Here is a 27,850-nt window from a genome sequence, read left to right as displayed (position 1 = left end):
ACCTCATTGAATGTTTCTAAGGCAAGGATAGATAAATTTTTGAACAGTAAAGGAATTAAGGGTTATGGTGAGTGGGCGGGTAAGTGGAGCTGAGTCCACAAAAAGATCAGCCATGATCTTATTGAATGGCGGAGCAGGCTCGAGGGGCCAGATGGCCTACTCCTGCTCCTAGTTCTTATATTCTTATGTTCTAAGTAAAACCAAGCCTCTGACTGATATCCATGGAGTGGGTTTTGTTACCTTCAAAAGAAAATCACTGCAAGAACACTAGTAGAATCTTGTTCCACTACTCAGAAAAGAAAAATAATCCAAAGTTATGCTCCACAGCGAATCAGCAGCTATGTACAATTATGCACCAGACTCTTTGGGTTTGCCAAACTGAGCCTTAAAAAATTCCAATGGCAAATCGAATGAGCTCAAGCTGCCATTAATCGGCAGCCACTGCATTTCTAATTCCCTCCCCCTCTGCCAGCCCTTTGAAAATACAGACGTCTTCCTGGGATGCTGGAATTCTGCGATGACCTCCTGGACTTTTAATTCCTGCCTCCATCAAACCCCTACCCCATGGCCCTTTGAAAATCTGGCTCCCTGATTTTGAGCAGATATCAAAAATACAAACTCAATCACGAAGGTGGCTTAAGGAAAAAACAAGTATTTGTGAGAATGCATTATATACATAGACCAAATTTGTCTTTATAGAAGACATCCTCAGGACATTGGAATGGGCTTCACGTGCAATGAGGCATGTTCAGAGCACAGCCATTGTTGTTAAGGAGGGAAATGCAGCAGCAGTCAATTTGCGCATCTTACAAACAGCAATGAGACAAAAACAGAAAATGTTGGGAGAAACTCAGCAGGTCTGACAGCATCTGTGGAGAGAGAATAGAGTCAATGTTTCGAGTCAGGGTAATCTTTCGTCAGAGCATTGAGATTTTGTTAGTGATTTGGTTCTGGTATAAATGTTGGCCAGAATGTCAGGAGACCTCCGCTGCTCTTCCTCGAATAGTGCCATGGAATCTTTAACACCACATTGAAAGGGCAAATGAGATCTGGATTGAACATCTCATTCTGGCAGTGCAGTACGTCCTCATAATGACACTGAAACGTCAGCTTAGAAGCATAAGAACTACCAGCAGGAGTAGGCCACTCGACCCTTCAAGCCTGCTTCATTTTGATCATGGCTGATCATCAAATTCAATATCCTGATTCCACCCCCCCCCCTTCCTCCCATATCCTTTGATCCCTTTAGCCCCAAGAGCGAAATCCAATTTCTTCTTGTTAGGACCCCAACTGTTCCATATAGTAATGATTTGGAAGAGTATTATCTCCAAATTTGTAGATGATACAAAGTTGGGTGGCAGGGTGAGCTGCGAGGAGGATGCAGAGATGCTTCAACATGATTTGGGCAGGCTGAGAATGTAGGCATATGCATGGCAGATGCAGTACAGTATAAAGTGGAGAAATGTGAGGTTATCCACTTTGGTAGCAATAATAAAAAGGAATTTATTCCGCATTTTGAATTCTCCCATTTCTGACTGTATTTGTTTTTGTCAATCATTTTCTCTTTACATATCGATAGAAGATTTTGCAGTCAGTTTTTTATGTTCCCTGCTAGCTTACTTTCATACTCTATTTTTCCCTTCTTAATCAATCCCTTGGTCCTCCTTTGCTAAATTTAAAATTGCTCCCAATCCTCAGGCCTTAGCTTAGATTATGTGCTCAAGTTTCTGGAGTGGGGCTTGAACCCACAACTTCCTGACTCCGAGGTAAGAATGCGAAACGCTCAGCAAAGATTTTTTTTTTGCCCTGAGCTAAATCCTACTCAGGGTTTACAAATCCTGAGCAAATCTGGTTTATCATAGAATGTCTTTCTTTCTTTTTACGCCATGATTTATCTTTGGCAAAAGGGTGTGCTGCTTTGATTGTGTGAATTATGTTATGGTGCTCTCAGCTTTGCACAGCTAGGAAGATAAAGGAAAATGATGAGAATGCAACATAAACATTTAACCAACAGGGTCAGAAATCAAACATTCCAAAAGTTGGATGACAACAGTAACAGTTGTCAGAGACTTTACTGCGAGAATGTTGCTAGGGGCCAAAATACTAATTGGTGAAACAGGAAAGTCATTGCTGCTCTTCAAAGCCAAACCCTCATTAGTTACTCTTAGATAGTTTTCGTATGTTTGGAAATATGTCAATGGTATCAAAGGTGGTTGCTGTCATTTACCTGCGTGGTAGCATTGTACCATCCAGAGAGGGAGGACATGGAGCAGTGCATTTTTCTCTGGGAGAAGTGAACAGAATGGTGCATATCCTCTTCAATTTCCTCTTCATCATTCACTGTGCTACCCATGAGGTTCGTCAGGACTTTCTGTAAAACCTGCTTCACAGCTGGTCAGAAGAACAAACAGATATCATCAGGAAGTAACTGACACAGCTCGATCAGGCCACCTTAAAGACCTTGATGGCACATTTGCGAGTGAGCGCTTCCAAACAAGGAGAACAAATTACTCCAGTGCTGTTTTCTTCCTTACACCTTTTCAGATTAAGCTGTCTTCAATGTGCGTCAGATAATACCATAACCAGCGGAACAGCATTGCCTTTTATCATGTTTGACAGTCTTTAACTCCCTCCAGTTTCAGTAGCTTGTCGCTCTGACAGCTCCACGTAGCTGTAAATGTCTAAAGTAGCTCCTTGCCAGCAGTGGCATTTATTAAAAAAAAAGAAAAAAAACTAAACACATGAAGTTGGGCAAATCAATCTTAGTAGAACTGAAAAAGGAATGTTTGTAAGTCAACACTACAACCAATTTGTAATAACAAACAAGTTGAATTAACTCAATCCATCATTCCATTATTGGGCACAGTGCCTTCTGCTGCCTCGGGCCTCAGCTCTAGAATTCTCCCTATAAACCTCTCCTTCTTTAAGATGCTTCTTAATATCTAATAACGTTTTAATAATATGATACAATGTCAAATATTGTCTGATATGACATTCTTACTACATTGAAAGGTACTAGATATGAAGGGACGTTGTTGTTAACTGAATTTAATTTCCCATTTTCTTCTTGAAAAATAACCACCTTGGAAAATGGCTTGGTCTTCCGGCAGAGAGTTCTCCCTACCCCATTAAAACCATAGAATCTCTACAGTGCAGTAGGAGACCATTTGGCCCATCGAGTCTGCACTGACCACAATCCCACACAGCCCCTATCCCTGTAACCCCACGTATTTACTCTGCTAATCCCCTTGATGCTACGTGGCGATTTAGCATGGTCAATCAACCTAACCAGCACATCTTTGGACTGTGGGAGGAAACCGGAGCACCCAGAGGAAACCCACACAGACATGAGCAGAATGAACAAACTCCACACAGACAGTGATTCAAGCTGGGAATCGAACCCGGGTCCCTGGCGTTGTAAGGCAGCTGTGCTAACCACTGTGCCACCTCTCTCTTTAGCTGAATCTGAACAGGCAAAGGACACCCAAAATCAACTTACAAAATTGAAAAATGTGTTCTGCAGCTTCTGGGAGCATAAACATGAATCAAAAGAAGGAAAGCAAACTCGAATGCAGAGCCTAGATTTCGGCAGATTGGAATATCTGATCTCAGTATGCACATAAATATTAAGCAGGAAATATGGACACAAGTGCTGCAGAAAATCTAAGATTACATTGCTATCAGATTATCTCACTTGGAAAATATAAATTAGGTGTTGCAGCAAAATAGACCAGCCCTTACTTGTACACTCCTTGCCCTGCAGACAAACTACATGGGGGCTAAGCGACTGTTTCAGGAGGTCCGATAAGCTTTGAAATGTCATTTCGTGGTCAGGCACATTCACACCTGCAAAGTAAGGGGATGAACAAGAGACGGATATTCCATTTGCAAAAGAAAGGCAGAGATGCACTGCACGGTTTCATAGCGCGAGTCAAAAAATGTTTTACGCTAGCCTACTGATTGATCTATCCCATTCAACTAATGAAAATTATAGAATCATAGAATCCCTACAGTACAGGAAGAGGTCATTCGGCCTATCGAGCCTGCACTGACCACAATCCCACCCAGGCCCTATCCCCATTATCCCACATATTTACCCTTGCGTCTTTTTTTGAACAGCTTGGGGAACCTCTCATTCTCCCTTACTTTCTTCATGGCAAGACCTCAATCCATCAATCAGCACCCTTTATTGTGATTGTTTGGAATTTGGCATTCTTGTGTTTGTCCTGATGCGCGAAAAGTGAAGAGCTTTGGTAACATATCCCTCTTCTCAGCAATATTCAAGTTCGTTCCACAAATACACAAGTGAGCATGTTGAATCAGAGTTATAGAATGGTTATGGCACAGAAAGAACTTGCTGATATTGAACTGTGAAGTGCCATGAGAAGAAAACTGGATGCTGGGCGGTGAAAGCATACTGCAGACGCCAGTCCTGACACAAAGCAAAGAGGGAAGTGGAGGGGACGACATAAATGGCAGTGGGATCATAGTGTAAATGGTGGTAAAGTTACTGACAAATGTGGAAGCTGGTGAGATGGAAAACAAGGGGAAGTCTTATCTGTTTTTCTTCCACTTCCTGCTCTCATAGTCCAAATGAAAAAAATGGAAGTAATGTATGGAAGTATTACAAGAAGCAGAGTGGAAAGAATCAAGAGTATTTGTTGAAATAATGGGCATCCCGTAGACATCTGTTACAAGCCCATGGCCAGAACTGCAGTGAAAGAACTTAAGGAAGGGAAAGGAAGAGTTACAGATGGACTGAATGCAGGGAGGCAAGGTTGAAAACTGGAAGCATAACTAGTGAAATTCGCAAGACCAAACTAAGAGCCGAAATAGCACCGACACAACTGTTAATATAATGGAGGAACAGATCAGGAAGAGGTTTGCACAAGATTGGAACAGAGGTCTTCACATAGCCTACAAAAGATTTTCACAGTAACGTCATTGCAGTGTTAAATGTAAGCCTACTTGTGACACTCATTAAAAGTAAAAATTTAAAAAAGGACAGGCAAAGATGGGACCTACACCCCAGTTCCCTTAATGAGACTTTTGACCTGAAAGAAGCCAGTGGGCTAATAGAGTTATTTAAGGCAAGCACAGATGGAGTCAGGGAGATGAGGATGCTGATGGATGAAGTTTGGTTGGGCCATTGTTCGAGAATTAAAAAGGTAGCCTACACTATTTCAAGAAGAGTGAGATGGCTCAAATTTAAGCACTTTTGATCATACTGTCTCAAGCAAGACATGAACCTGTACATCTCTTTCTGGTGTTTTTTTGGCCAGCTCAACACTTGCAGCACAGATTTTCAGCTTTAGTTTTTTTTTATCTTTAGTACATAAATTTAGTCCCGTCTGCTGACGTCAGAAATCAATATACGTACCCAGAACAACTGCTGCTGTGGGAATCTCACTGCACCGCATCCGATAGCTCCAATCATTTTGTTTTGAATGAGGTCGAATGTGAGATTTTTTAATAAATGATAATAAACCATCAAATATCTTCTCATTTAAACTCTCTTGCAACCTCTATATTTAACGAAAAACACAAAATGTGATGCCTGAAGGGAAACAACATCTCAAAAACAACACCAAGGTGTTCATATCAAACGATGAAGAAACTGCGCCCTGCAAACCACCCAAACTGAAGAAGAAGCACCCGTGAAGGTGCCAATGTCTGCGACAGGCCCAGGTGAAGGCTAAGCTCAAACAGCAGAAGGACCGTATCAAAACCTGTGCGTCCCACCCTCCCGCCTCATTGGTGGCAGGGTCTGCGTGCGGATCCAGCATTGGACTTTTTGTTCACCTCAGGACCCACAACCCTGGAATGGAAGGAAGTCATCCTTGGTCCTGAGAGGCTGCCTGAGAAGAACACGGCAACTTCTCAATCTTCCACCGGAACTTTGTTGGGAACCCCGGGGAAAAGGCACGGTAGCACAATGGCTCGCACTGCTGCTTCACAGAGCCAGGGACTGGGTTCGATTCCCGGTTTGGGTCACTGTGTGTGGAGTTCACACGTTCTCCCCCTGTCTGTGTGAGTTTCCTCCGGGTGCTCCGGTTTCCTCCCACATTCTGAAAGACATGCTGGTAAGGTGCATTGGCCCGAACAGGTGCCGGACTGTGGCGACTAGGGGAATTTCACAGTCACTTCATTGCAGTGTTAATGTAAGCCTTACTTGTGATTAATAAATAACATTTTTTAAAAAACAGCCACTGGTGTAGCCCGTCAAGGCTTCCGCTGAAGTTACAGTGGGGCAATTGGGAAAACGCTGCAGAAATTCCATCTCAGGATATCATTAAGAGCAAAATACTGCAGATGCCGGAAAACAGAAATAAAAACATAAATGCTGGAAAAACGCAGCAGGTCTGGCAGCATCTGTGGAAAGAAAAACAAGAGATAACGTTTTGAGTCTGTATGACTCTTTTTCAGAGTTTGACAAACGGCATTGTGCATGAGTGCATACCATCCAGGAGACTGGCCAGCAGCCAACCCAGTGTGTTTAATGGGAAATAGCCATCACAATGGCAAGCTTGGACTTTAAAAAAAAAAAAAATTGCCTTATTGTGGAGCCAGGAAGAGCAGGAATTTTCTGACTCTGCATTAAATCCATCTGCCATTGCCAGTGACATCTTGTCCACCTCCCCAACATCCCATCCAGAACTCTAATCTTACCCAAGTTGGCATTCCAGCCAGCTGATATTTCTGCCTCTCAGAACCAGCCAGCTGCCTCTGATGGCAAATGGTGCCTGAAGCTCATCAGTATTAAACAAATAAGGCACACCAACTAAAGTGTCATGGTCCTGTTGCCAGTCTCATTGGATGCATGTTGTTCACAGCATTGGGTTCGCCTTCCAATCTGGGCGTGAACATAACAACTAGAAGCAGGAGTAGCCATCTGGCCCCTCGAGCCTGCTCCGCCATTCAATAAGATCATGGCTGATCTTTTCGTGGACTCAGCTCCACTTACCCACCCGCTCACCATAACCCTTAATTCCTTTACTGTTCAAAAATCTATCTTTGCCTTAAAACCATTCAACGATGTAGCCTCAACTGCTTCACTGGGCAGGGAATTCCACAGATTCACAACCTTTTGGTTGAAGAAGTTCTTCCTCAACTCAGTCCTAAATCTGCTCTCCTTTATTGAGGCCATGTCCCCTAGTTCTAGTTTCACCCGCCAGTGGAAACAACCTCCCTGCTTCTATCTAATCTATTTCCTTCATAATCTTATATGTTTCTATAAGATCCGCATTCTTCTGAATTCCAATGAGTATAGTCCCAGTCTACTCAGCCTCTCCTCATAAGCCAACCCTCTCAACTCTGGAATCAACCTAGTGAATCTCCTCTGCACCCCCTCCAGTGCCAGTATATCCTTTCTCAAGTAAGGAGACCAAAACTGTACACAGTACTCCAGGTGTGGCCTCACCAGCACCTTATATAACTGCAACATAACCGCCCTGTTTTTAAACTCCATCCCTCCAGCAATAAAGGACAAAATGCCATTTGTCTTCTTAATTACCTGTTATACCTGCAAACCAACTTTTTGTGATTCATGCACTAGGACATCCAGGTCCCTCTGCACAGCAGCACGCTGCAATTTTTTACCGTTTAAATAATTGTCCATTTTGCTGTTATTCCTACCAAAATGGATGACCTCACATTTACCAAGATTGTATTCCATCTACCAGACCCTTGCCCATTCACTTAAACAATCTATATCCCTGTGCAGACTTTCAGTGTCCTCTGCACACTTTGCTCTGCCACTCATCTTAGTATGCAAACTTTGACACACTACCCATAGTCCCCAACTCCAAATCATCTATGTAAATCATAAACAATTGCGATCCCAACACTGATCCCTGAGGCACACCACTAGTCACTGATCGCCAACCAGAAAAACACCCATTTACTCTCACTCTTTGCTTTCTGTTAGTTAACCAATCCTTTATCCAGGCTAATAATTATCCGTAACACCTTTACCTCATGCAGCAGCCTTTTGTGCGGCACCTTGTTGAATGCCTTCTGGAAATCCAGATAAACCACATCCACCGATTCCCTGTTGTCCACCGCGCTCATAATGTTCTCAAAGAATTCCAACAAGTTAGTTAAATACGACCTGCCTTTCATGAACCCATGCTGTGTGTTCTCAATAGGACAATTTCTATCCAGATGTCTCACTATTTCTCCCTTGACGATAGATTCAAGCATTTTCCCCACTACAGAAATTAAGCTAACCGGCCTATAGTTACCCGCCTTTTGTCTACCTCCTTTTTGGTCCATGTCTTTGCAAACATTGCTTTAAATCTCCAGCCTCTGTAATTGCATTTCCTAAATTAAAACTCTTAAAATGGCTTTTGTCATATAGAGCTTTCTCAATCGAACCAGCTCTCTGCAGGAACTACACTAGTTCTCCCCTCTGGTTGGAGCCTTACCTAGAATAAAAGGAAAGATGGCTAAAATTGTTGGAGACCAATCATGTCAGTCCCAGAACATCACTAGGAGTTCCTCAGGGTAGTGTCCTCAGCCCAACCATCTTCAGCTGCTTCATTAATGTCCTTCCCTTCGCCATAAGGTCAGAGTTGCGGATGTTTGATGATGATTGTGTTGCATTCAATACCATTTGCAATCCTCAGGTACTGAAGCAGGCGGTGCCTGCATGTAGCATGACCCAAGCAATATTCAGGGTTGGACTGATAAGAGGCAAGTAACATTTGCATCACACAAGTGCCAGACAATGATCATTTCCAACAAGAGAGAATCTAAGAATCTCCCCTTGACATCACTGAATCTCCTCCTCCCCCCCCCCTCCAACTTATCAACATTCTGGGGGTTAACATCGACCAAAAACTGAACTGGACTAGCCATATAAATATTGTGGCTACAAGAACAGGCGAGAGGTTGGGAACTCTATGGCGAGTAACTCACTTCCTGACTCCCCAAAGCCTGACCATCATCTACAAGGCACAGGTCAGGAGTATGATGTTCTCCACTTGCCTGGATGAGTGCAGCTCCAACAACACTAAGGAGCTCAACACCATCCAGGTCAAAGCAACACATTTGGTTAGCAGCCCACCTATCACCTTCAACATTCACTCCCTCCACCACTGGTGCACAGAGGCAGCAGTGTGTACTATCTACAAGATGCAGATACAGCAGCTCAACAAGGATTCTTTGCCAGCACCTTCCAAAACCATAACCAAGAAGAACAAGGGCAGCAGATGCATGGGAACACCACCACCTGCAAGTTCCCCTGCAAACCACACCACCATACTGTCTTGGAAATATATCACTGACATTGGGTCAAAATTGTGGAACTCTCCCTAACAGCGCTGTGGATTCACTACACCACACTGACCACAGTTAAAGAAGGTGACCTTCTCAAGGGCAATTAGGGAGGTGCAATAAATGGTGACCAAACCTAATTTTTTTTAAAAGAGGCATAAAAGCGCAATGTTGGAGTAGACAATGTGTGTGTAAGATCCCACAATGCGACATCAAGTTCTATTCAACTTCAATCATGTAGGAATGGTGGATCGTGGATGTTGCTCCTTATTTTTGATACCAGTAAAATATGGTGTGTCTAGACAGCAGCGGAGTGCTATATTAAACATCTATCAACAGGCTGCCACTATTTAAAGTGCAAGTGACGGACTAGTCGCACCAGAAGATGCACAGCCCTTCCTTTAGGCCTGTTGGGATTATAAAGCAGCTCTGACGTAGGTCAGTTCCCTTCAATGACTTTTGGGTTTTAAGTTTATGTTTATTTATTAGTGTCACAAGTAGGCTGACAATGAAGTTACTGTGAAAATCCTCTAGTCGCCACACTCCAGTGCCTGTTCGGGTACATTGAGTGAGAATTAAGCATGGCCAGCACGTCTTTCGGACTGAGAGGGGAAACCAGGGCACCCAGAGGAAACCCACGCAGACACGGGGAGAATGTGCAGACTCCACACAGACAGTGACCCAAGCCAGGATTCGAACCCGGGTCTCTGGCGCTGTGAGGCAGCAATGCTAACCACTGTGCTGCAATGATGCCCCTCTTAAACTTGCCCTTCCCTTACATCTCTCTCTCTCCCCCCCCCTTATATTGAGAACGAACTTAAAACTGCGTAGATACAATAAAAACTATTGAAGTTAGCCGATTAATCTGTACCAAATTAGATTGGCAGCATACTTAAATATAGTGAACTTAGGCTGCATTTAATTAGATAGAAGCACAACAAAGATCCTGCAAAGTGGAGGAAGTGCAAATGGAAAGCACAATTTTATGACTTATATAAATCAATTAATGACACCTTCAGTTCAACTCATTGCTGCCCAATGCATTATTTAAACCTAAGCCAGACTTCTATAGGAGAGCTTACCTCGGTTTGCTCTTTCATCTGTTGCCATAGTGACTCGTAAGTACTAAACCGCAACCTGTCATTCTCGGAAACTGCTTTGCCTTTAATAAAGAAGTCAGCTGGAATATAGAAAGCAGTGTGTTACTCGGTCAGACCAAACAACACTAGAATGTATTACAACTAAGCAATAAGGTTCATTCTGATCAACTGTCCAACACAAGATATATTTAAGAAATAAATATTTTAAAAGCCAGTACCTCCACTTTCTTTGCATATTCAGTGGACACCTTCTTTACCCAATACAGACAAAAAGCTCCAATCCGCACACTTATTGTGGGGTGAACCAGGGTAGATTTCAGCCATGTTCACCTTGACTTCACATTGGGATGTTTTATAATTTATAGCAACAGAAGCTGATAAATGATTTCCCTGCAATTCTTACTAAAATCTCGATCAGACAGCCGAGAAATGTTCTACGAACATACAAATTAGAAGCAGGAGTAGGCCACTTGACCCCTTGAGCCTTCTCCGTCATTCAATAAGATGGTGGCTGATCTGACTGTAACCTCAACCCCACATTCCTGCCGACCCCCGATAAACTTTCACCCCCTTGTTAATTAAGAATCCATCTAGCTCTGCCTTTAAAATATTCGAAGACTCTGCTTCCGCTGCCTTTTGAGGCAGAGTGTTCCAGGGACACTCAACCCTCAGAGAAAAAAGTTCTCCTCATCGCCATCTTAAATGAGCGACCCCTCATTTTAAAAAAGTGGACTCTAGCTCTAGATTCTCCAACAAGAGGAAACATCCTCTCCACATCCACTCTGTCAATATCCCTCAGGATCATAAAGAGTTTGATCAAGTCGCCTCTTACTCTGAACTCTAATGGATGCAAATCAAGGCTTGCCAACCTTTCCTCATAAAACAACCCACCCATTCCAGGTTATACTACAGTAAATCTTCTCTGAACTGCTTCTAATCTTTCCTTAAATAAGGAGACGAATACTATACATGATACTCCAGATGTGGTCTCACCAATGCTCTGTGCAACTGAAGCATAATTGTTCTCCCCCCACCCCCACTACTTTTGTAATCAATTCCCCTCACAATAAACAATAACATTGTTAATTTTCCTAATTAATTGCATACAAGCCTTTTGTGATCCAAGGATATTATTAAACTAGAAAGAGTGCAGAAAAGATTTACTAGGATGCTACCGGGACTTGATGGTTTGAGTTATAAGGAGAAGTTGGATAGACTGGGACTAGGGGAGAGATACAAAAGTGACTAGAGGGGCAATTTTTTCACAGAGGGTGGTGAGTGTCTGGAACAAGCTGCCAGAGGTAGTAGTAGAGGCAGGTACAATTTTGTCTTTTAAAAAGCATTTAGACAGTTACATGGGTAAGATATAGAGGGATATGGGCCAAATGCGGGCAATTGGGACTAACTTTGGCGTTTAAAAAAAGGCGGCATGGACAAGTTGGGCCTAAGGGCCTGTTTCTATGCTGTAAACCTCTCTGACCTCTATGCAATAGGACACCCAGATCCCTCGGCATCTCAGAGCTCTGCAATCTCTCACCATTTAGATAATAAGTTTTTTTAATTCTCCCTACCAATATGGACAATTTCACATTTGCCCACATTATATTCCATTTGCCAGATCTTTGTCCACTTACTTAACCTATCTATGTCTCTCTGTAGCCTCCTTGCGTCCTCTTCACCATGAGCTTTTATTTTCCACAATAACCTTTGATGAGGCATCTTATCAAATACCTTCTGAAAATCTAAGTCCAGTACATCCACCGATTCCCCTTTATCCACGGCACACGTGACTCCTTCAAAAAACAAAGAACAGTACAGCACAGGAAACAGGCCCTTCGGCCCTCCAAGCCTGTGCTGCTCATTGGTCCAACTAGACCATTCGTTTGTATCCCTCCATTCCCAGACTGCTCATGTGACTATCCAGGTAAGTCTTAAACGATGCCAGCATGTCTGCCTCCACCACCCTACTTGGCAGCGCATTCCAGGCCCCCACCACTCTCTTTGTAAAAAAACGTCCCTCTGATATCTGAGTTATACCTCGCCCCTCTCACCTTGAGCCCGTGACCCCTCGTGATCGTCATCTCTGACCTGGGAAAAAGCTTCCCACTGTTCACCCTATCTGTACCCTTCATAATTTTGTACACCTCTATTAGGTCTCCCCTCATTCTCCGTCTTTCCAGGGAGAACAAGCCCAGTTTACCCAATCTCTCCTCATAGCTAAGACCCTCCATACCAGGCAACATCCTGGTAAACCTTCTCTGCACTCTCTCTAAAGCCTCCACGTCCTTCTGGTAGGGCGGCGACCAGAACTGGACGCAGTACTCCAAATGTGGCCTAACCAGCGCTCTATACAGCTGCAACATCAGACTCCAGCTTTTATACTCTATACCCCGTCCTATAAAGGCAAGCATACCATATGCCTTCTTCACCACCTTCTCCACCTGTGCTGCCACCTTCAAGGATTTGTGGACTTGCACACCTAGGTCCCTCTGTGTTTCTATACTCTTGATGGCTCTGTCATTTATTGTATAACTCCCCCCTACATTAGTTCTTCCAAAATGCACCACTTCGCATTTATCTGGATTAAATTCCATCTGCCACCTCTCCGCCCAATTTTCCAGCCTATCTATATCCTGCTGTATTGTCCGACAATGTTCATCGCTATCCGCTAGTCCAGAACTCAAATAAGTTGGTTAAACATGATTTCCCTTTCAAAAAACCATGTTGACCTGATTGCCTTGAAATTATCTATGTGCCCAGCTATAACATCTTTAATAGTGGATTCTAACATTTTCCCAATGACAGATGTTACGTTAACTGGCCTATAGTTTCCTGCTTTCTGTCTCCCTCCCTTTTTGAATAAAGGAGTTACATTTGCACCTTCCAATCTAATGGAACCTTCCCAGAATCTAGGGAATTTTGGAAAATTAAAACCAAAGCATTAACTGTGTCATTAGTCACTTCCTTCAAGATCTCAGGATGAAGCCATCTGGACCCGGGGATTTTTCAGCCTGCAGAACCAACAATTTGCTCAATTCCACTTCTCTGATGATTGTAGTTTTCCTGTGTTCCTCCATCCCTTCCATTTCCTGATTCACAGCTATTTCTGGAATGTTACTCGTGTCCTCTATAGTGAAGACAGGTACAAAGAACAGTACAGCACAGGAACAGGCCCTTCGGCCCTCCAAGCCTGCATGATGGCTGCCTAAACTAAAACCGCATGAACTTAGGGAATCCGTATCCTTCCATTCCCATCCTATTCATGTGTTCATCTAGATGCCTCTTAAATGCCGCTATCATACCTGCTCCCACCACCTTCCCAGACATTCCAGCGCGTTCCAGACATTCACCACCCTCTGTGTAAAAAACTTGCCTCGCACATCTCCTCTAAACTTTTCCCCACGCACCTTAAACCTATGTCCCCTAGTACTTGACTTTTCTACCCAGGAAAGAGCATCTGACTATCCACTCTGTCCATGCCATTCATAATCTTGTAAACCTCTTTCAGGTCGCCCTTCAACCTCCAGCATTCCAGCAAGAACAAACCGAGTTTATCCAACCTCTCCTCATCGCTAATACCCTCCAGACCAGGCAACATCCTGGTAAACCTCTTCTGTACCCTCTCCAAAGCATCCACATCCTTCTGGTATTGTGGCGACCAGAATTGAACACTATATTCCAAATGAGGCCTAACTAAGGTTCTGTACAGCTGCAGCATGACCTGCCAATTTTTATACTCAATGCCCGACCGATGAAGGCAAGCATGCCGTAATGTTTAATTAATTCGCTATAGCCCTATTTTCCATTATCAATTCCCCAGATGTACTTTTTATTGGACGAATGCTCATTTTGTTAATTCTTTTATTTAAATATCGATAGAAACTCTTACTATCCATCTTTATATTACTAGCCAGCTCTCTTTCGTACTCTAGGTTTTCTCTCCTTATCAATCTTTTTGTCATTCTTTGCCGTTCATTATATAATTTCCAATCTTCTGATCTGCCACTTGTCTTTGTGCAGATGTGTGTTTTTTCTTAAAGTTTAATACTATCTTTAACTTTTTTTAGTTCACCACAGATGACGGGCCCGCCCCTTGGAATTTTTCTTTTGCATTGCAATGTGTCAATTCTGTGTATAATGAAACATTCCTTCAAATGAACCTCTGTTAAGCACATTTGCCAGTTCACTTTAGTCAGCCCAGCTTTCATGCCCTCAAAATCGCCCTTATTTAAGTTCAAAATACCAGTCTTGGGCACACTCTTCACTCTCTCAAACTGAATGTAAAATTCAATCATATTATGTCTGCTGCCACCTAGGGGTGCCTTTATGGATATTGCACTACCAGGTCCAGTATAGCCTGCCCTCTGGTTGACTCTAGAACGTGCTCTCGAAAATATTTTATGAACTCTTCACATTTGCAACCTTTCCCCATATAATTTTCCAAGTCTATACGTAGATTAAAATCCTCCATAATCATCACCGTAGTTTCTGACAACTCCGTTCTAACTGAAAGCATCTGATACAAATACGTTTTAATACATGGGGCACTTGGTCTCTCCCATGTCTGTAGCTTGTTCTCCCCGACTACAAGCATCAAGGAAACTGTCTCCACCCCATTGGAAGTGGCTAACAAATTCTGCTACTTGGGTCCACAGTGACAGGCAATTAGTCTCTTGATGTAGGACTTGAGAGATGCAGAGAGAAAACAGCTATCCCTCTGGCCAACTCATGAAACATGCGTGGAAAAATACCAACGTCAATAATACATGTTGCAACACCACCTGCTGGTTAGTTTTCTGGAAAACATTCCCATTGTCAGATGGCAAGTTTCCATCAATGTAAGATGATGGTGGGTATAGCAAATCAAGTGCACTCGGGGTGAGGGTAGAATCATATATTTGGCTGATGGCTTGAGAGGCAGGTTCTGTCACAATGCCACACGTGAAGTGATTCTCAGGTGTTGTTGCGGGTTGTTATCTTTGGTGTTGATGCCCGTTGCCAAGCTGCTATAACCACCGATTGTCACCATTTTCTCATCCTCAATGATTGTCTCCCAGGTGCGAACATTGATGTTTACGACCTTCACGTCACACTTTCAAACATCCTTAAAGTGGAACTTCAAGGTCTCCCGGTGGTCTGGCTCACCATACAAAACAATCCTTGGGTATGCATCCATATCCCATCCTGGTTGTTGGAAGTCAATCCGGGACAGCACAGTAGGAGTTTCTCAGGGTAGTGTCGTAGGCCCAACCATCTTCAGCTGCTTCATTAATGACCTTCCCTCCATCATAAAATCAAAAGTGTGGATATTCGCTAATGATTGCACAATGTTCAGCACCATTCGCCACTCCTCAGATCCTGAATAGTCCATGTCCATGTGCAGCAAGACCTGGACAATACTCAGGCTTGGGCTGATAAGTGGGTAGTAACATTTATGCCACATGAGTGCCAGGCAATTACGATATCCAACAAGAAAGAATCTAACCAGAAACTTAACTGGACAAATCATATAAATACAGTGGCTACAAAAGCAGGTCAGGGGCTAGGAATCCTGCAATGAATAACTCACCTCCTGACTCCGCAAAGCCTTTCATAGAATCCTTACAGTGCAGAAGGCGGCCATTTGGCCCACCGAGTCGGCACTGACTCTCCGCCTGTGCATCTTACCCAGGCCCACCCCCCGCCCTATCCCCATAACACCGTGCATTTACCATGGTTAATCTGCCTAACCTACACATTTTTAGGCACTAAGGGGCAGTTTATCATGGCCAGTCCACATAAGCTGCACACCTTTGGTCTGTGAGAGGAAACCAAAGCACGTGGAGGAAACCCATGCAGACACGGGGAGAATGTGCAAATCCCACACAGACAGTCACCCAAAGCCGGGATCGAACTCAGGTCCCTGACGCTGTGAGGCAGCAGTGCTAACCATATACGAAGCTTAAGTCAGGAGTGTGATAGAATGCTCTCCACTTCCCTGGATGATCGCAGCTCAAACACCATTCAAGAAGCTCAACACCCCCATTCAGCACAAAGCAGCCCGCTTGATTGGCACCACATCCATCACCTTAAACATTCAGTCCCTCCATTACTGTGGCAGCAGTGTTTACCGTCTACAAGATGCACCGCAGCAACACGCCAAGGCTCCTTCGCCAGCACTTTCCAATCCTGCAACCTCTATCATCTAGAAGGGGGCGGGGGCCGAGGGGGCCGAGGGTGGGGGGGGTGCGAGGGGGGGGGGGGTGGGGGCCGAGGGTGGGGTGGGGGGGGCCGAGGGGGAGGGGCCGAGGGGGGGGCCCAAGGGGGGGGTGGGGCCAAGGGGGGGGCCCGAGAGGGGGGGGCCCGAGAGGGGGGGGCCTGAGGAGGGGGTAGGGCCCGAGGAGTGGGGCCGAGGGGGCCGTGGTGGCCGAGGGGGAGGGGCTGAGGGAGGAGGGGGCTGAGGGAGGAGTGGGCTGAGGAGGAGTGGGCTGAGGGGGGGAGGGCTGACGCGGGGCCGACTGACGCGGGGCCGGTGGGGGTGCCCCGGGGATGGGGGCCGAGGGGGGGGGGGGTGGCTGAGCAAGGGGGTGGGCCGAGGGGGGTGTGGCTGAGGGCGGGGGGGGGGGGGGGGGGGGGGGGGGGGTGGCCGAGGTGGAGGGGCTGAGGTGGAGGGGCCGAGGCGGAGGGGCCGAGGCGGAGGGGCCGAGGCGGAGGGGCCGAGGGGCCGAGGCGGAGGGGCCGAGGCGGAGAGGCCGAGGCGGAGGGGCGGAGGGGCCGAGGCGGAGGGGTGGAGGGACCGAGGCGGAGGGGCGGAGGGACCGAGCGGAGGGACCGAGGCGGAGGGGCGGAGGGACCGAGGCGGAGGGGCGGAGGGACCGAGGCGGGAGGGGCGGAGGGACCGAGGCGGAGGGGCCGAGGCGGAGGGGCCGAGGCGGAGGGGCCGAGGGGCCGAGGCGGAGGGGCCGAGGGGCCGAGGCGGAGGGGCCGAGGGACAGAGGCGGAGGGCCGAGGGACAGAGGCGGAGGGGCCGAGGGACAGAGGCGGAGGGGCCGAGGGACAGAGGCGGAGGGGCCGAGGGACAGAGGCGGAGGGGCCGAGGACAGAGGCGGAGGGGCCGAGGACAGAGGCGGAGGGGCCGAGGGACAGAGGCGGAGGGCCGAGGGACAGAGGCGGAGGGGCCGAGGGACAGAGGCGGAGGGGCCGAGGGACAGAGGCGGAGGGGCCGAGGGACAGAGGCGGAGGGCCGAGGGACAGAGGCGGAGGGGCCGAGGGACAGAGGCGGAGGGGCCGAGGGACAGAGGCGGAGGGCCGAGGGACAGAGGCGGAGGGGCCGAGGGACAGAGGCGGAGGGGCCGAGGGACAGAGGCGAGGGGCCGAGGGACAGAGGTGGAGGGGCCGAGGGACAGAGGCGGAGGGGCCGAGGGACAGAGGCGGAGGGGCCGAGGGACCGGGCGGAGGGGCCGAGGGGCCGAGGTGGAGGGGCCGAGGGACCGAGGCGAAGGGCCGAGGGACCGAGACGGAGGGGGAGGGAGCGAGACGGAGGGGGAGGGACCGAGACGGAGGGGGAGGGACCGAGACGGAGGGGGAGGGACCGAGACGGAGGGGGAGGGACCGAGACGGAGGGGGAGGGACCGAGGGGGAGGGGGAGGGACCGAGGGGAGGGGGAGGGACCGAGACGGAGGGGGAGGGACCGAGACGGAGGGGGAGGGACCGAGACGGAGGGGAGGGACCGAGACGGAGGGGGAGGGACCGAGACGGAGGGGGAGGGACCGAGACGGAGTGGGAGGGACCGAGACGGAGGGGAGGGACCGAGACGGAGGGGAGGGACCGGGACGGAGGGGGAGGGACCGAGACGGAGGGGAGGGACCGAGACAGAGGGGGAGGGACCGAGACAGAGGGGGAGGGACCGAGACGGAGGGGGAGGGACCGAGACGGAGGGGGAGGGACCGAGGCGGAGGGACCGAGGCGGAGGGAGGGACCGAGGCGGAGTGGGAGGGGACCGAGGCGGAGGGGGAGGGACTGAGGCGGAGGGACCGAGCGGAGGGCCGAGGCGGAGGGGCCGAGGCGGAGGGGCCGAGGCAGAGGAGGAGGGGACCGAGGCAGAGGAGGAGGGACCGAGGCAGAGGAGGAGGGACCGAGGCAGAGGGGGAGGGACCGAGGCAGAGGGGGAGGGACCGAGGCAGAGGGGGGAAATTTTATTCTTCAACAGAAATAATTTGATTAGAAAGGAATAACTTGGTTAGGGATAGTCAACATGGTTTTGTGAAGGGTAGGTCATGCCTCACAAACCTTATTGAGTTCTTTGAGAAGGTGACCAAAGAGGTGGATGAGGGTAAAGCAGTTGATGTAGTGTATATGGATTTCAGTAAAGCGTTTGATAAAGTTCCCCACGGTAAGCTATTGCAGAAAATACAGACACATGGGATTGAGGGTGATTTAATGGTTTGGAACAGGAATTGGCTAGCTGTAAGAATGATGGTGGAGATGCCGGCGTTGGACTGGGGTAAACACAGTAAGAAGTCTCACCCTCACCCTCCTCCCCTGCCTCCTCCCCCTCGCCCTCCTCCCCCTCCCCCTCGCCCTCCTCCCCTCCCTCCCCTCCCCTCCTCCCCTCCCCTCCCCTCCTCCCCTCGCCCTCCACCCCTCGCCCCTCGCCTCCACCCCTCGCCCTCCACCCCTCGCCCTCCACCCCCCCTCGCCCCCCTCCCCTCGCCCCCCCTCCCCGCCCCCCTCCCCTCGCCCCCCCTCCCCTCGCCCCCCTCCCCTCGCCCCCCTCCCCTCGCCACATCTAGTGGGGGTAGATGTGTGGGGTTACAAGGATCGGGCCTCGGTGGAATTGCTATCAGTGTGGACTCGATGGGCTGAATGGCCCCCTTCTGCGCTGTAGGGTTTCTATGGGTTTCTAAAGGGGGGGATTTTTCCAGCCACGCCCGCCGCAAGACCAGAAAATAGAACATAGACCAGAAAATAGAACATAAAACATAGAACATTACAGCGCAGTACAGGCCCTTCGGCCCTCGATGTTGCGCCGACCAGTGAAACTAACCTAAAGCCCATCTAACCTACACTATTCCAATATCATCCATATGTTTATCCAATGACCATTTAAATGCCCTTAATGTTGGCGAGTCCACTACCGTTGCAGGCAGGGCATTCCACGCCCTTACTACTCTAAGTGAAGAACCTACCTCTGACATCTGTCCTATATCTATCACCCCTCAATTTAAAGCTATGTCCCCTCATGCTAGTTATCACCATCTGAGGAAAAAGGCTCTCACTGTCCACCCTATCTAACCCTGTGATCATCTTGTATGCCTCTATTAAGTCACCTCTTAACCTTTTTTCGAATGAAAACAACCTCAAGTCCCTCAGCCTTTCCTCATAAGACCTTCCCACCATACCAGGCAACATCCTAGTAAATCTCCTCTGCACCCTTTCCAATGCATCCACATCCTTCCTATAATGCGGTGACCAGAACTGTACACAATACTCCAAGTGCGGCCGCACCAGAGTTTTGTACAGATGCAACATGACCTCCTGGCTCCGAAACTCAATCCCTCTACCAATAAAAGCTAACACTCTGTACACCTTCTTAACAACCCTATCAACCTGGGTGCCAACTTTCAGGAATCTATGCACATGGACACCGAGATCTCTCTGTTCATCCACACTACCAAGTATCTTACCATTAGCCCAGTACTCTGTAATCCTGTTACTCCTTCCAAAGTGAATCACCTCACACTTTTCCGCATTGAACTCCATTTGCCACCTCTCAGCTCAGCACTGCAGCTTATCTATGTCCCTCTGTAACCTGCAACAACCTTCTGCACTGTCCACAACTCTACCGACTTTAGTGTCATCCGCAAATTTACTAACCCATCCTTCTACGCCCTCATCCAGGTCATTTATAAAAATGACAAACAGCAGTGGCCCCAAAACAGATCCTTACGGTAACACCACTAGTAACTGAGCTCCAGGATGAACATTTCCCATCAACCACCACCCTCTGTCTTCTTACAGCTAGAAGTCTCACAACACCAGGTTGCAGTCCAACAGGTTTATTTGGTAGCAAATACCATAAGCTTTCGGAGCACTGCTCCTTCGTCAGATGGAGTGGAAATGTGCTCTCAAACAGTGCACAGACACAGAAATCAAGTTACAGAATACTAATTAGAATGCAAATCTCTACAGCCAGCCAGGTCTTAAAGGTACAGACAATGTGGGTGGAGGGAGCATTCAACACAGGTTAAAGAGATGTGTATTGTCTCCAGACAGAACAGCGAGTGAGATTCTGCAAGACCAGGGGCAAGCTGTGGGGGTTACTGATAATGTGACATAAATCCAACATCCCAGTTTAGGCAGTCCTCATGTGTGCGAAACTTGGCTATCAGTTTCTGCTCAGCGACTCTGCGCTGTCATGTGTCGTGAAGGCCGCCTTGGAGAACGCTTACCTGAAGATCCAAGGCTGAATGCCCGTGACTGCTGAAGTGCTCCCCCACAGGAAGAGAACAGTCTTGCCTGGTGATTGTCGAGCAGTGTTCATCTCACGTGAGAACACCATCTACCAGGTACACGGTACCTACTCTTGCAACTCGGCCAACGTTGTCTACCTGATACGCTGCAGGAAAGGATGTCCCGAGGCATGGTACATTGGGGAAACCATGCAGACGCTACGACAACGGATGAATGAACACCGCTCGACAATCACCAGGCAAGACTGTTCTCTTCCTGCGAAGGGAGGAGGGCGAGGGCGAGGGGTTGAGGATAAATAGAAGAAGCAAAAAGAGGGTTAAATGGAGCGAAGGAGAAAAGGAAGAGACAGAGATGTGGAGACAGAATCAACACTGCAGATGTAGTGAGTGATCATATTCGCCAAAGTTTTGGAAGACCAGCTAATTTTATCAAGGAGAATTACGTAAAATGGTGCTAAATTCAGATTATCTTAAAGTGTAAAATTAAACCATATTCCAAAATGGTCAGCTGGACAAAGCAGCAATACTGTTGGTCATGAAGAGGGTGTAACTGCCTGCATTTTGTCATAAGAACATAAGGACATAAGAAATAGGAGCAGGAGTAGGCCATCTGGCCCTTCGAGCCTGCCCCGCCATTCAACAAGATCATGGCTGATCTGAAGTGAATCAGTTCCACTTACCCGCATGCTCCCCATCTCCCCTAATTCCCTTATCGATCAGAAAACTATCTACCCGTGATTTAAACATATTCAACGAGGAAGCCTCCACCACTTCAATGGGCAGAGAATTCCAGAGATTCACTACCCTCTGAGAGAAGAAGTTCCCCCTCAACTCTGTTCTGAACCGCCCCCCCCCTTATTTTGAGGCTGTGCCCTCTCGTTCTGGTTTCCCTTCTAAGTGGAAAGAATCTCTCCACCTCTACCCTATCCAGCCCCTTCATTATCTTATATGTCTCTATAAGATCACCCCTCATCCTTCTAAACTCCAACGAGTACAGACCCAATCTGTTTAATCTCTCCTCATAAGCTACACCCCTCATCTCCGGTATCAACCTGGTGAACCTTCTCTGCACTCCCTCCAAGGCCAATATATCCTTTCGCAAATAAGGGGACCAAAACTGCACACAGTATTCCAGTTGCGGCCTCACCAGTGCCTTGTACAGTTGCAGCAAGACCTCCCTGCTTTTATATTCTATCCCCCTCGCGATAAAGGCCAACATTCCATTCGCCTTCTTGATCAACTGCTGCACCTGCAGACTGAGTTTTTGCGATTCGTGCACAAGGACCCCCAGGTCCCTCTGCACAGTCGCACGATGTAATTTTTCTCCATTTAAATAATATTCCAATTTACTATTATTTCTTCCAAAGTGGATAACCTCACATTTGCTAACATTATATTCCATCTGCCAGATCCTCGCCCACTCGCTCAGCCTATCCGAATCTCTCTGCAGACTTTCCACGTCCTCCACACAATTCGCTTTCCCACTCACCTTCGTGTCATCAGCAAACTTGAATATCCTAGATTCAGTCCCCTCCTCCAGATCATCTATGTAAATGGTAAACAATTGAGGCCCCAGCACCGATCCCTGCGGCACGCCACTGGTCACCAACTGCCAACCAGAAAAGCACCCATTTATCCCAACTCTCTGCTTCCTGTTAGATAGCCAATCCCCAATCCACGCCAACACCTTACCCCTAGCTCCGTGTACGCCAATCTTCTGCAGCAACCTTTTGTGAGGCACCTTATCGAACGCCTTCTGGAAATCTAAAAACACCACATCCACCGGTTCCCCTCTGTCAACCGCACTAGTGACATCTTCATAAAGGTCCAGTAGATTCGTCAAACACGACTTTCCCTTCATGAATCCATGCTGCGTCTGCTTGATCGAACCATTCTTATTCAGGTGCTCTGTTATTTCCTCTTTAATAATGGACTCTAGCATCTTCCCAACTACGGACGTTAAGCTAACCGGCCTGTAGTTACCCGCCTTTTGTCTACTTCCTTTTTTAAACAGCGGCGTAACAGTAGTTGTTTTCCAGGCAGCCGGCACTACCCCAGAATCCAGCGAATTTTGATAAATTACTACTAACGCATCTGCTATTACCTCAGCCATTTCTTTCAGTACCCTGGGATGCATTACATCCGGGCCCGGGGACTTGTCTACCTTCAGTCCTATTAGTCTACCAAGCACCACCTCCTTAGTAACAGTAATTGTATTAAGGACCTCCCCTCCCACCAACTCTCGATCTCTAATATTCGGTAAACTATTTGTGTCTTCCACCGTGAAGACCGACACAAAGAACTTACTTAAAGTCTCAGCCATTTCCTCGTTTTCCACTATTAAATCCCCCCTCTCATCTTCCAAGGGTCCAACATTCACTCTAGCCACGCTATTCCTTTTTATATACTTGTAAAAACTTTTACTATCATGGTCATGGTCCATAAGACATGAAAAATATCATCAACGTGTAAATCAAATCTTACTTGCTGCTTGTTTACAAATGGACTTTGCTGGATCAAAAAACACATCACATGGTTTGTAGGTTGGCTACAGTTCTGCAGACTTCCTACAGTAATTACAGGGCAGAGCTCAACCCCTTGTCCCTGTGGAATCTCACACCTATCATTGTGTGGACCCATTTGAGTCAATGAGAGAAGGGAGGAGCAGGCAGTCTGGGGCAGCCAACTTCTCCAGATTAATTTTAAATGGTGACAGTTTTACAATATTAAAGACTTTAAATTAATTATACATTTTCTTGCTTCAATTCCTTCAGCTTCATTCCTCGTAAACACTCCCGCCAATTTTATGTATTTCTTTTTCTTCTTCCTGTGGAACGAACAGTTCTGGTAAAGGGATGCCAATCTATACCTGTATAGCTTAGCTGCAAATTGATTTTAAACAAAGCCTGGATACAGACTGTCGCAATGACTCAGTCAGACCTGGGGGGCATAGGGGAAGAAAATAAATATATTTTCAATTTTTACAGAATATAATTATGCATCACTGCAATTATTGGTCTTGCTTTCAGTTTTAATCCAAATTGAAAGGTAAAAATTATGATCTCTGAGTTAATAGCTACTTGGTGCAAAAGTTATGGTTGTCTAGTTTTAGTCCTCTTGTTATCTGCAACAATTTGACTATTATAACCGTGACTACATTTGCAAAGGACTTGACTGACTGTAAGGCGTTTTAGAACATCTTGCATTGTGAAAGGTGTTCTATAAATCCAAGTTCTTCTCTCTTTTTCTTGTTCACATTTACAATGGAAAAAATTAATTGTTCTGAATAACAATATAGTGGAGTAGGGGAGTTACGTTATGTTACAGCCAATTGCCCCTTAAGTGGGTAATTAATGACTACTTGAGGGCCGTTTCCTACCTAGCCTCAATTTTCAGACCGGTGGGAAGAGCTTAGCAGCAGCAGCAAGAGGTGGGAGGCCCAGAAATTCACCCTGTTCAGGCCTCAGGTGGGGTAGAGGATGTGCACCTCCTTTCAACATCAAGTCTCTCTTCAGAAGGTACGACCACCACCCCACCACCACCACCCCCCACTCCACCTTGGGTGTTCCTTGCCCATGCCCCTGGCCTCTCACTTCCCCGCCCCCCCTCACCACTCCCAAATTCCCCTATCTACCCACCACCCTCCGCCCCCACTCTGATCAGAGTCAGTTTGGACAAGCAGCCAATCAGGAAAAACCAGGAGAGCTGGTCAGCACTACATTTCCCAAAACTGACTGCCAGACATGTTTCAGCTCATTCGCAGAATGATGTGTTACTGCATTTTGTTGTGGAAAGATAACATTTTTTGGGTGGGGTGGGGTGAACGAAGTACTTAAAAATTTGCAGACAGGAACAGAAACAAGTATAGAAACAAGATATAGAACGTTACTGAACATAACTGTAGTGCACTTTGTTATAAAATACAGTACTTAGTTACCCAATGTCGAATTAAACCAGTGTGAACAAACCTGTGACAGATGTCTTTCTCTTCTTGGAGTCTTTTGGCTTGAAAACAAAACAACCCTGTAAGGCAGTGGGAAAAAAAAATCAAACCTTTTGCAGATACAGTGTCACAATTCTTAACAGTGAGCAACAAGTCACTAAATCTCAGGAACCTGGAGATGGTTCATAGGAAATTCGTACCTTGAACAGCTGCCTACATGAGTTCACATTCTCACGTTGCAGAGGAATTTAGTTTTAACAAACTCAAGTAGAAGCATCATAAAGCTTTCATAGAATCCCTACAGGAGGCCATTCAGCCCATCGAGTCTCTCTGACAGAGCATCTTACACAGGCCCTTTCCTCCACCCTATCTCCACATATTTACCATGGCTAATCCATCTCTACTACACATCTTGGGACACTAAGAGGCAATTTAGCATGGCCAATCCACCTAACCTGCACATCTTTGGTTTGTGGGAGGAAACCGGAGCACCCGGAAGAAACCCGGGCAGACACGGGGAGAATGTGTAAACGGTACACAGACAGTGACCCAAGTCTGGAATTGAAACCAGGTCCCTGTGAGACAGCAGAATACAGAAATGGATATATATTTAGTGTCTGCAAGTGGCTTGTCAGATTTTGCTATTCTAACTCTGGAATAATCAGGCATGATCTATCAGACTACAATGACAGAACAATGTTTCTCTTTCCAAATTCTACCTACCCCCTAAAGCTGCTGACTCATGGTAGGGTACAGTGCCACAGCGGTGCCTTGCTTAGGTGCCCATTCATTTCTTCATTTAAAAAATGTTTCTTTTCACAAGATGTGGGCATCACCAGCATTTACTGTCCATTCCTTATCTGCACTTGAGAAGACCATGGTGAGCTGCCTCTTGAACTGCTGCAGTTGATGTGGTGTAGGTACACTCACAACGCTGTGAAGGAGGGAGTTCCAGGATTTTGACGCAGTAACAGCGAAGCAATGGTGATATATTTGCAAGTCAGGAGGGTGTGTGACTTGCAGGTGATGATGTTCCCACGCAACTGCTGCCCTTATCCTTCAAGATGGAAGAAGTGGCAAGTTTGAAAAGTGCTATTGAAGAAAATTTGGCAAGTTGCTGCAACGCATCTTGTAGATGATACACGCTGTTGTAACTGGGTGTTGGTGGTGAAGGGAGTGCACATTTGTGGTGATGAATGGGGTCCCAATCAAGTGGGCAGTTGGGCGCTATCAAGCTTCTCAGGTCTTGTTGGAGCAGTGTTCATCCAGGAAAATATGGAGTTTTGGGAGTATTTCATCACATTCCTGACTTGTAGATGGTGGACAGGCTTTGGGCAATCAGGAGGTGAGTTACTCGCCGCAGAATTCGCAGCCTCTGACCTGCCCTGGTAGCCACAGTATTAATATGGCTAGTCCGGTTTAGTTTCTGGTCAATGGTGACCCCCCAAGATGTTATAGCAACATATAGACAGACAACTTCAGAGCAGTATTAGATCATTCAGCTCCTCATGTCTGCTCCACCAATCAATAAGCTCATGTATGATCTGATTTCAACCTCAATTTCATATTCCTACCAAACACAATAACCTTTCACCCCCTTGCTCATCGAATCTATCCACCTCTGCCTATTAATGACTGTCATGATGTGGAGATGCCGGCGTTGGACTGGGGTAAACACAGTAAGAAGTTTAACAACACCAGGTTAAAGTCCAAATAAAGCTGTTGGACTTTAACCTGGTGTTGTTAAACTTCTTACTGTATTAATGACTGTCACAACCATATTTGAGGGAGAGAATTCCAAAGTGTCACAACCTGAGAAAACTATTTTCCTCATCTCAATCCTAAATAAGCGACCCGTTATTTTGAAACAGCGACCTCAAGTTCGAGATTCTCCTACAAAAGAAAACATCCTTCCACATCCTCATGTCAAATCTCCTCAGGATCTTAAATGTTTCAATCAAATCGCCTCTTACTCTTCCAAACTCCAGCAGGTATAAGTTTAGCCTGTCCAACCTTTCCTCAGAGGACAACCGCCCATTCCAGATATTAATCTAATAAACCTTCGCCGAACTCCTTCTAATGCCTTTACATTTTTCCTTAAATAAGGAGACCAATACAGTACACGGTACTCCAGATGTGGTTTCACCAATGCCGTGTATAATTGAAGCATTATTTCCCTTTCACAAGACCATGTTGGCTCTTCCTGACCGCCTTGAATTTATCTAAGTGCTGTAACGTCTTTAGCAATAGCTTCTAACATTTTCCCTAATGACAGATGTAAACTAGCTGGCCTGAAGTTTCCTGCTTTCAGTCTCTCTTCCTTTTTGAATAAAGGAGTTACATTCACTCTTTTCCAAATTGGAGCTATACATGATGCAAAGAAATATAACTGGGACTGACAGAGAGCAATCATCAGATCCTCGGGACATCGGTGTAGGAGGTCTTCAGGAAAATATCATTGGCCTGATAAGGAGTGGAGTTTTTCATTGGTGATTACACAGTTCCATTCACAACTGCTTCTGAAGTGTTTCCAAACTACAAGGGGAGAGCCAAATGTAGTCCCATTAACTCAGTTGTATTGGCATTTGTACTTCTTGCTCGAAGAATTGTATTTCCCAGGATCTTATGCCGCCTCTCCATATGACATCATACAATTTGGACATATTTTACCCCAGTGCTGTTAGCATGACATTTTGGGCATCAAATGGAGAGACAGCATTACCAATCAGGAAGTGCTTCAGAGGACTGGTCAAAGGCACCTGCAGAACAGCGTAATGGAGATACAATTGTAGCTGGCAGAAAACCTCCTTTGTCTCCCAGAAGTCAAAAGTGACAGTAGAGTGGACACCACCAGGCAGAAGACAATGACAGTGCTGGCCACAGAAGCCCTGGAGAAGTACATTTAATGAGGACCTCAAAGAGCAGGATTCCACTGGGCTGCAGCAAAAGAAATTGAGGTGGACCGGTGCTAGTCATGGAGTCTTGCTACCCATTGTGCTGCATGGGACCGGAGGAACTGAGTCTAAGAATTGTATTGTCTGAATTTCAGATGATCGTGATTTCAAGTCCCTTTCCAGGAT

At 46.7% G+C, this 27,850-nt stretch overlaps 1 protein-coding gene across 5 annotated transcripts in view; it reads right to left on the bottom strand.

Annotated features, from left to right (window-relative positions):
- orc3 (origin recognition complex, subunit 3) overlaps window positions 1–27,850 on the bottom strand; it is a 94,415-nt gene that overhangs the window by 64,461 nt on the left and 2,104 nt on the right. For 2 of the 5 annotated variants that reach the window (XR_013497755.1, XM_078212469.1), the window contains exons 2-6: window positions 24,796–24,850; window positions 10,359–10,456; window positions 5,381–5,525; window positions 3,742–3,846; window positions 2,228–2,391 (exon numbers count right to left, since the gene is read on the bottom strand). Coding sequence is in view for 4 of the 5 variants with exons in the window: in XM_078212469.1 (XP_078068595.1) it covers window positions 2,228–2,391; window positions 3,742–3,846; window positions 5,381–5,525; window positions 10,359–10,456; window positions 24,796–24,850 (567 nt within the window). In the remaining variant the exon portion in view is untranslated. Of the gene's footprint in view, window positions 1–2,227; window positions 2,392–3,741; window positions 3,847–5,380; window positions 5,526–6,172; window positions 6,496–10,358; window positions 10,457–24,795; window positions 24,851–27,850 lie in introns of those variants that run through there. The other 3 variants (XM_078212470.1, XM_078212472.1, XM_078212473.1) reach the window with 3 other exon arrangements.

The sequence above is a fragment of the Mustelus asterias genome, chromosome 5 (genome assembly GCF_964213995.1).
Source record: "Mustelus asterias chromosome 5, sMusAst1.hap1.1, whole genome shotgun sequence".
Lineage (NCBI taxonomy): Eukaryota > Metazoa > Chordata > Chondrichthyes > Carcharhiniformes > Triakidae > Mustelus > Mustelus asterias.
This window is presented reverse-complemented; position numbering and strand designations above follow the sequence as displayed.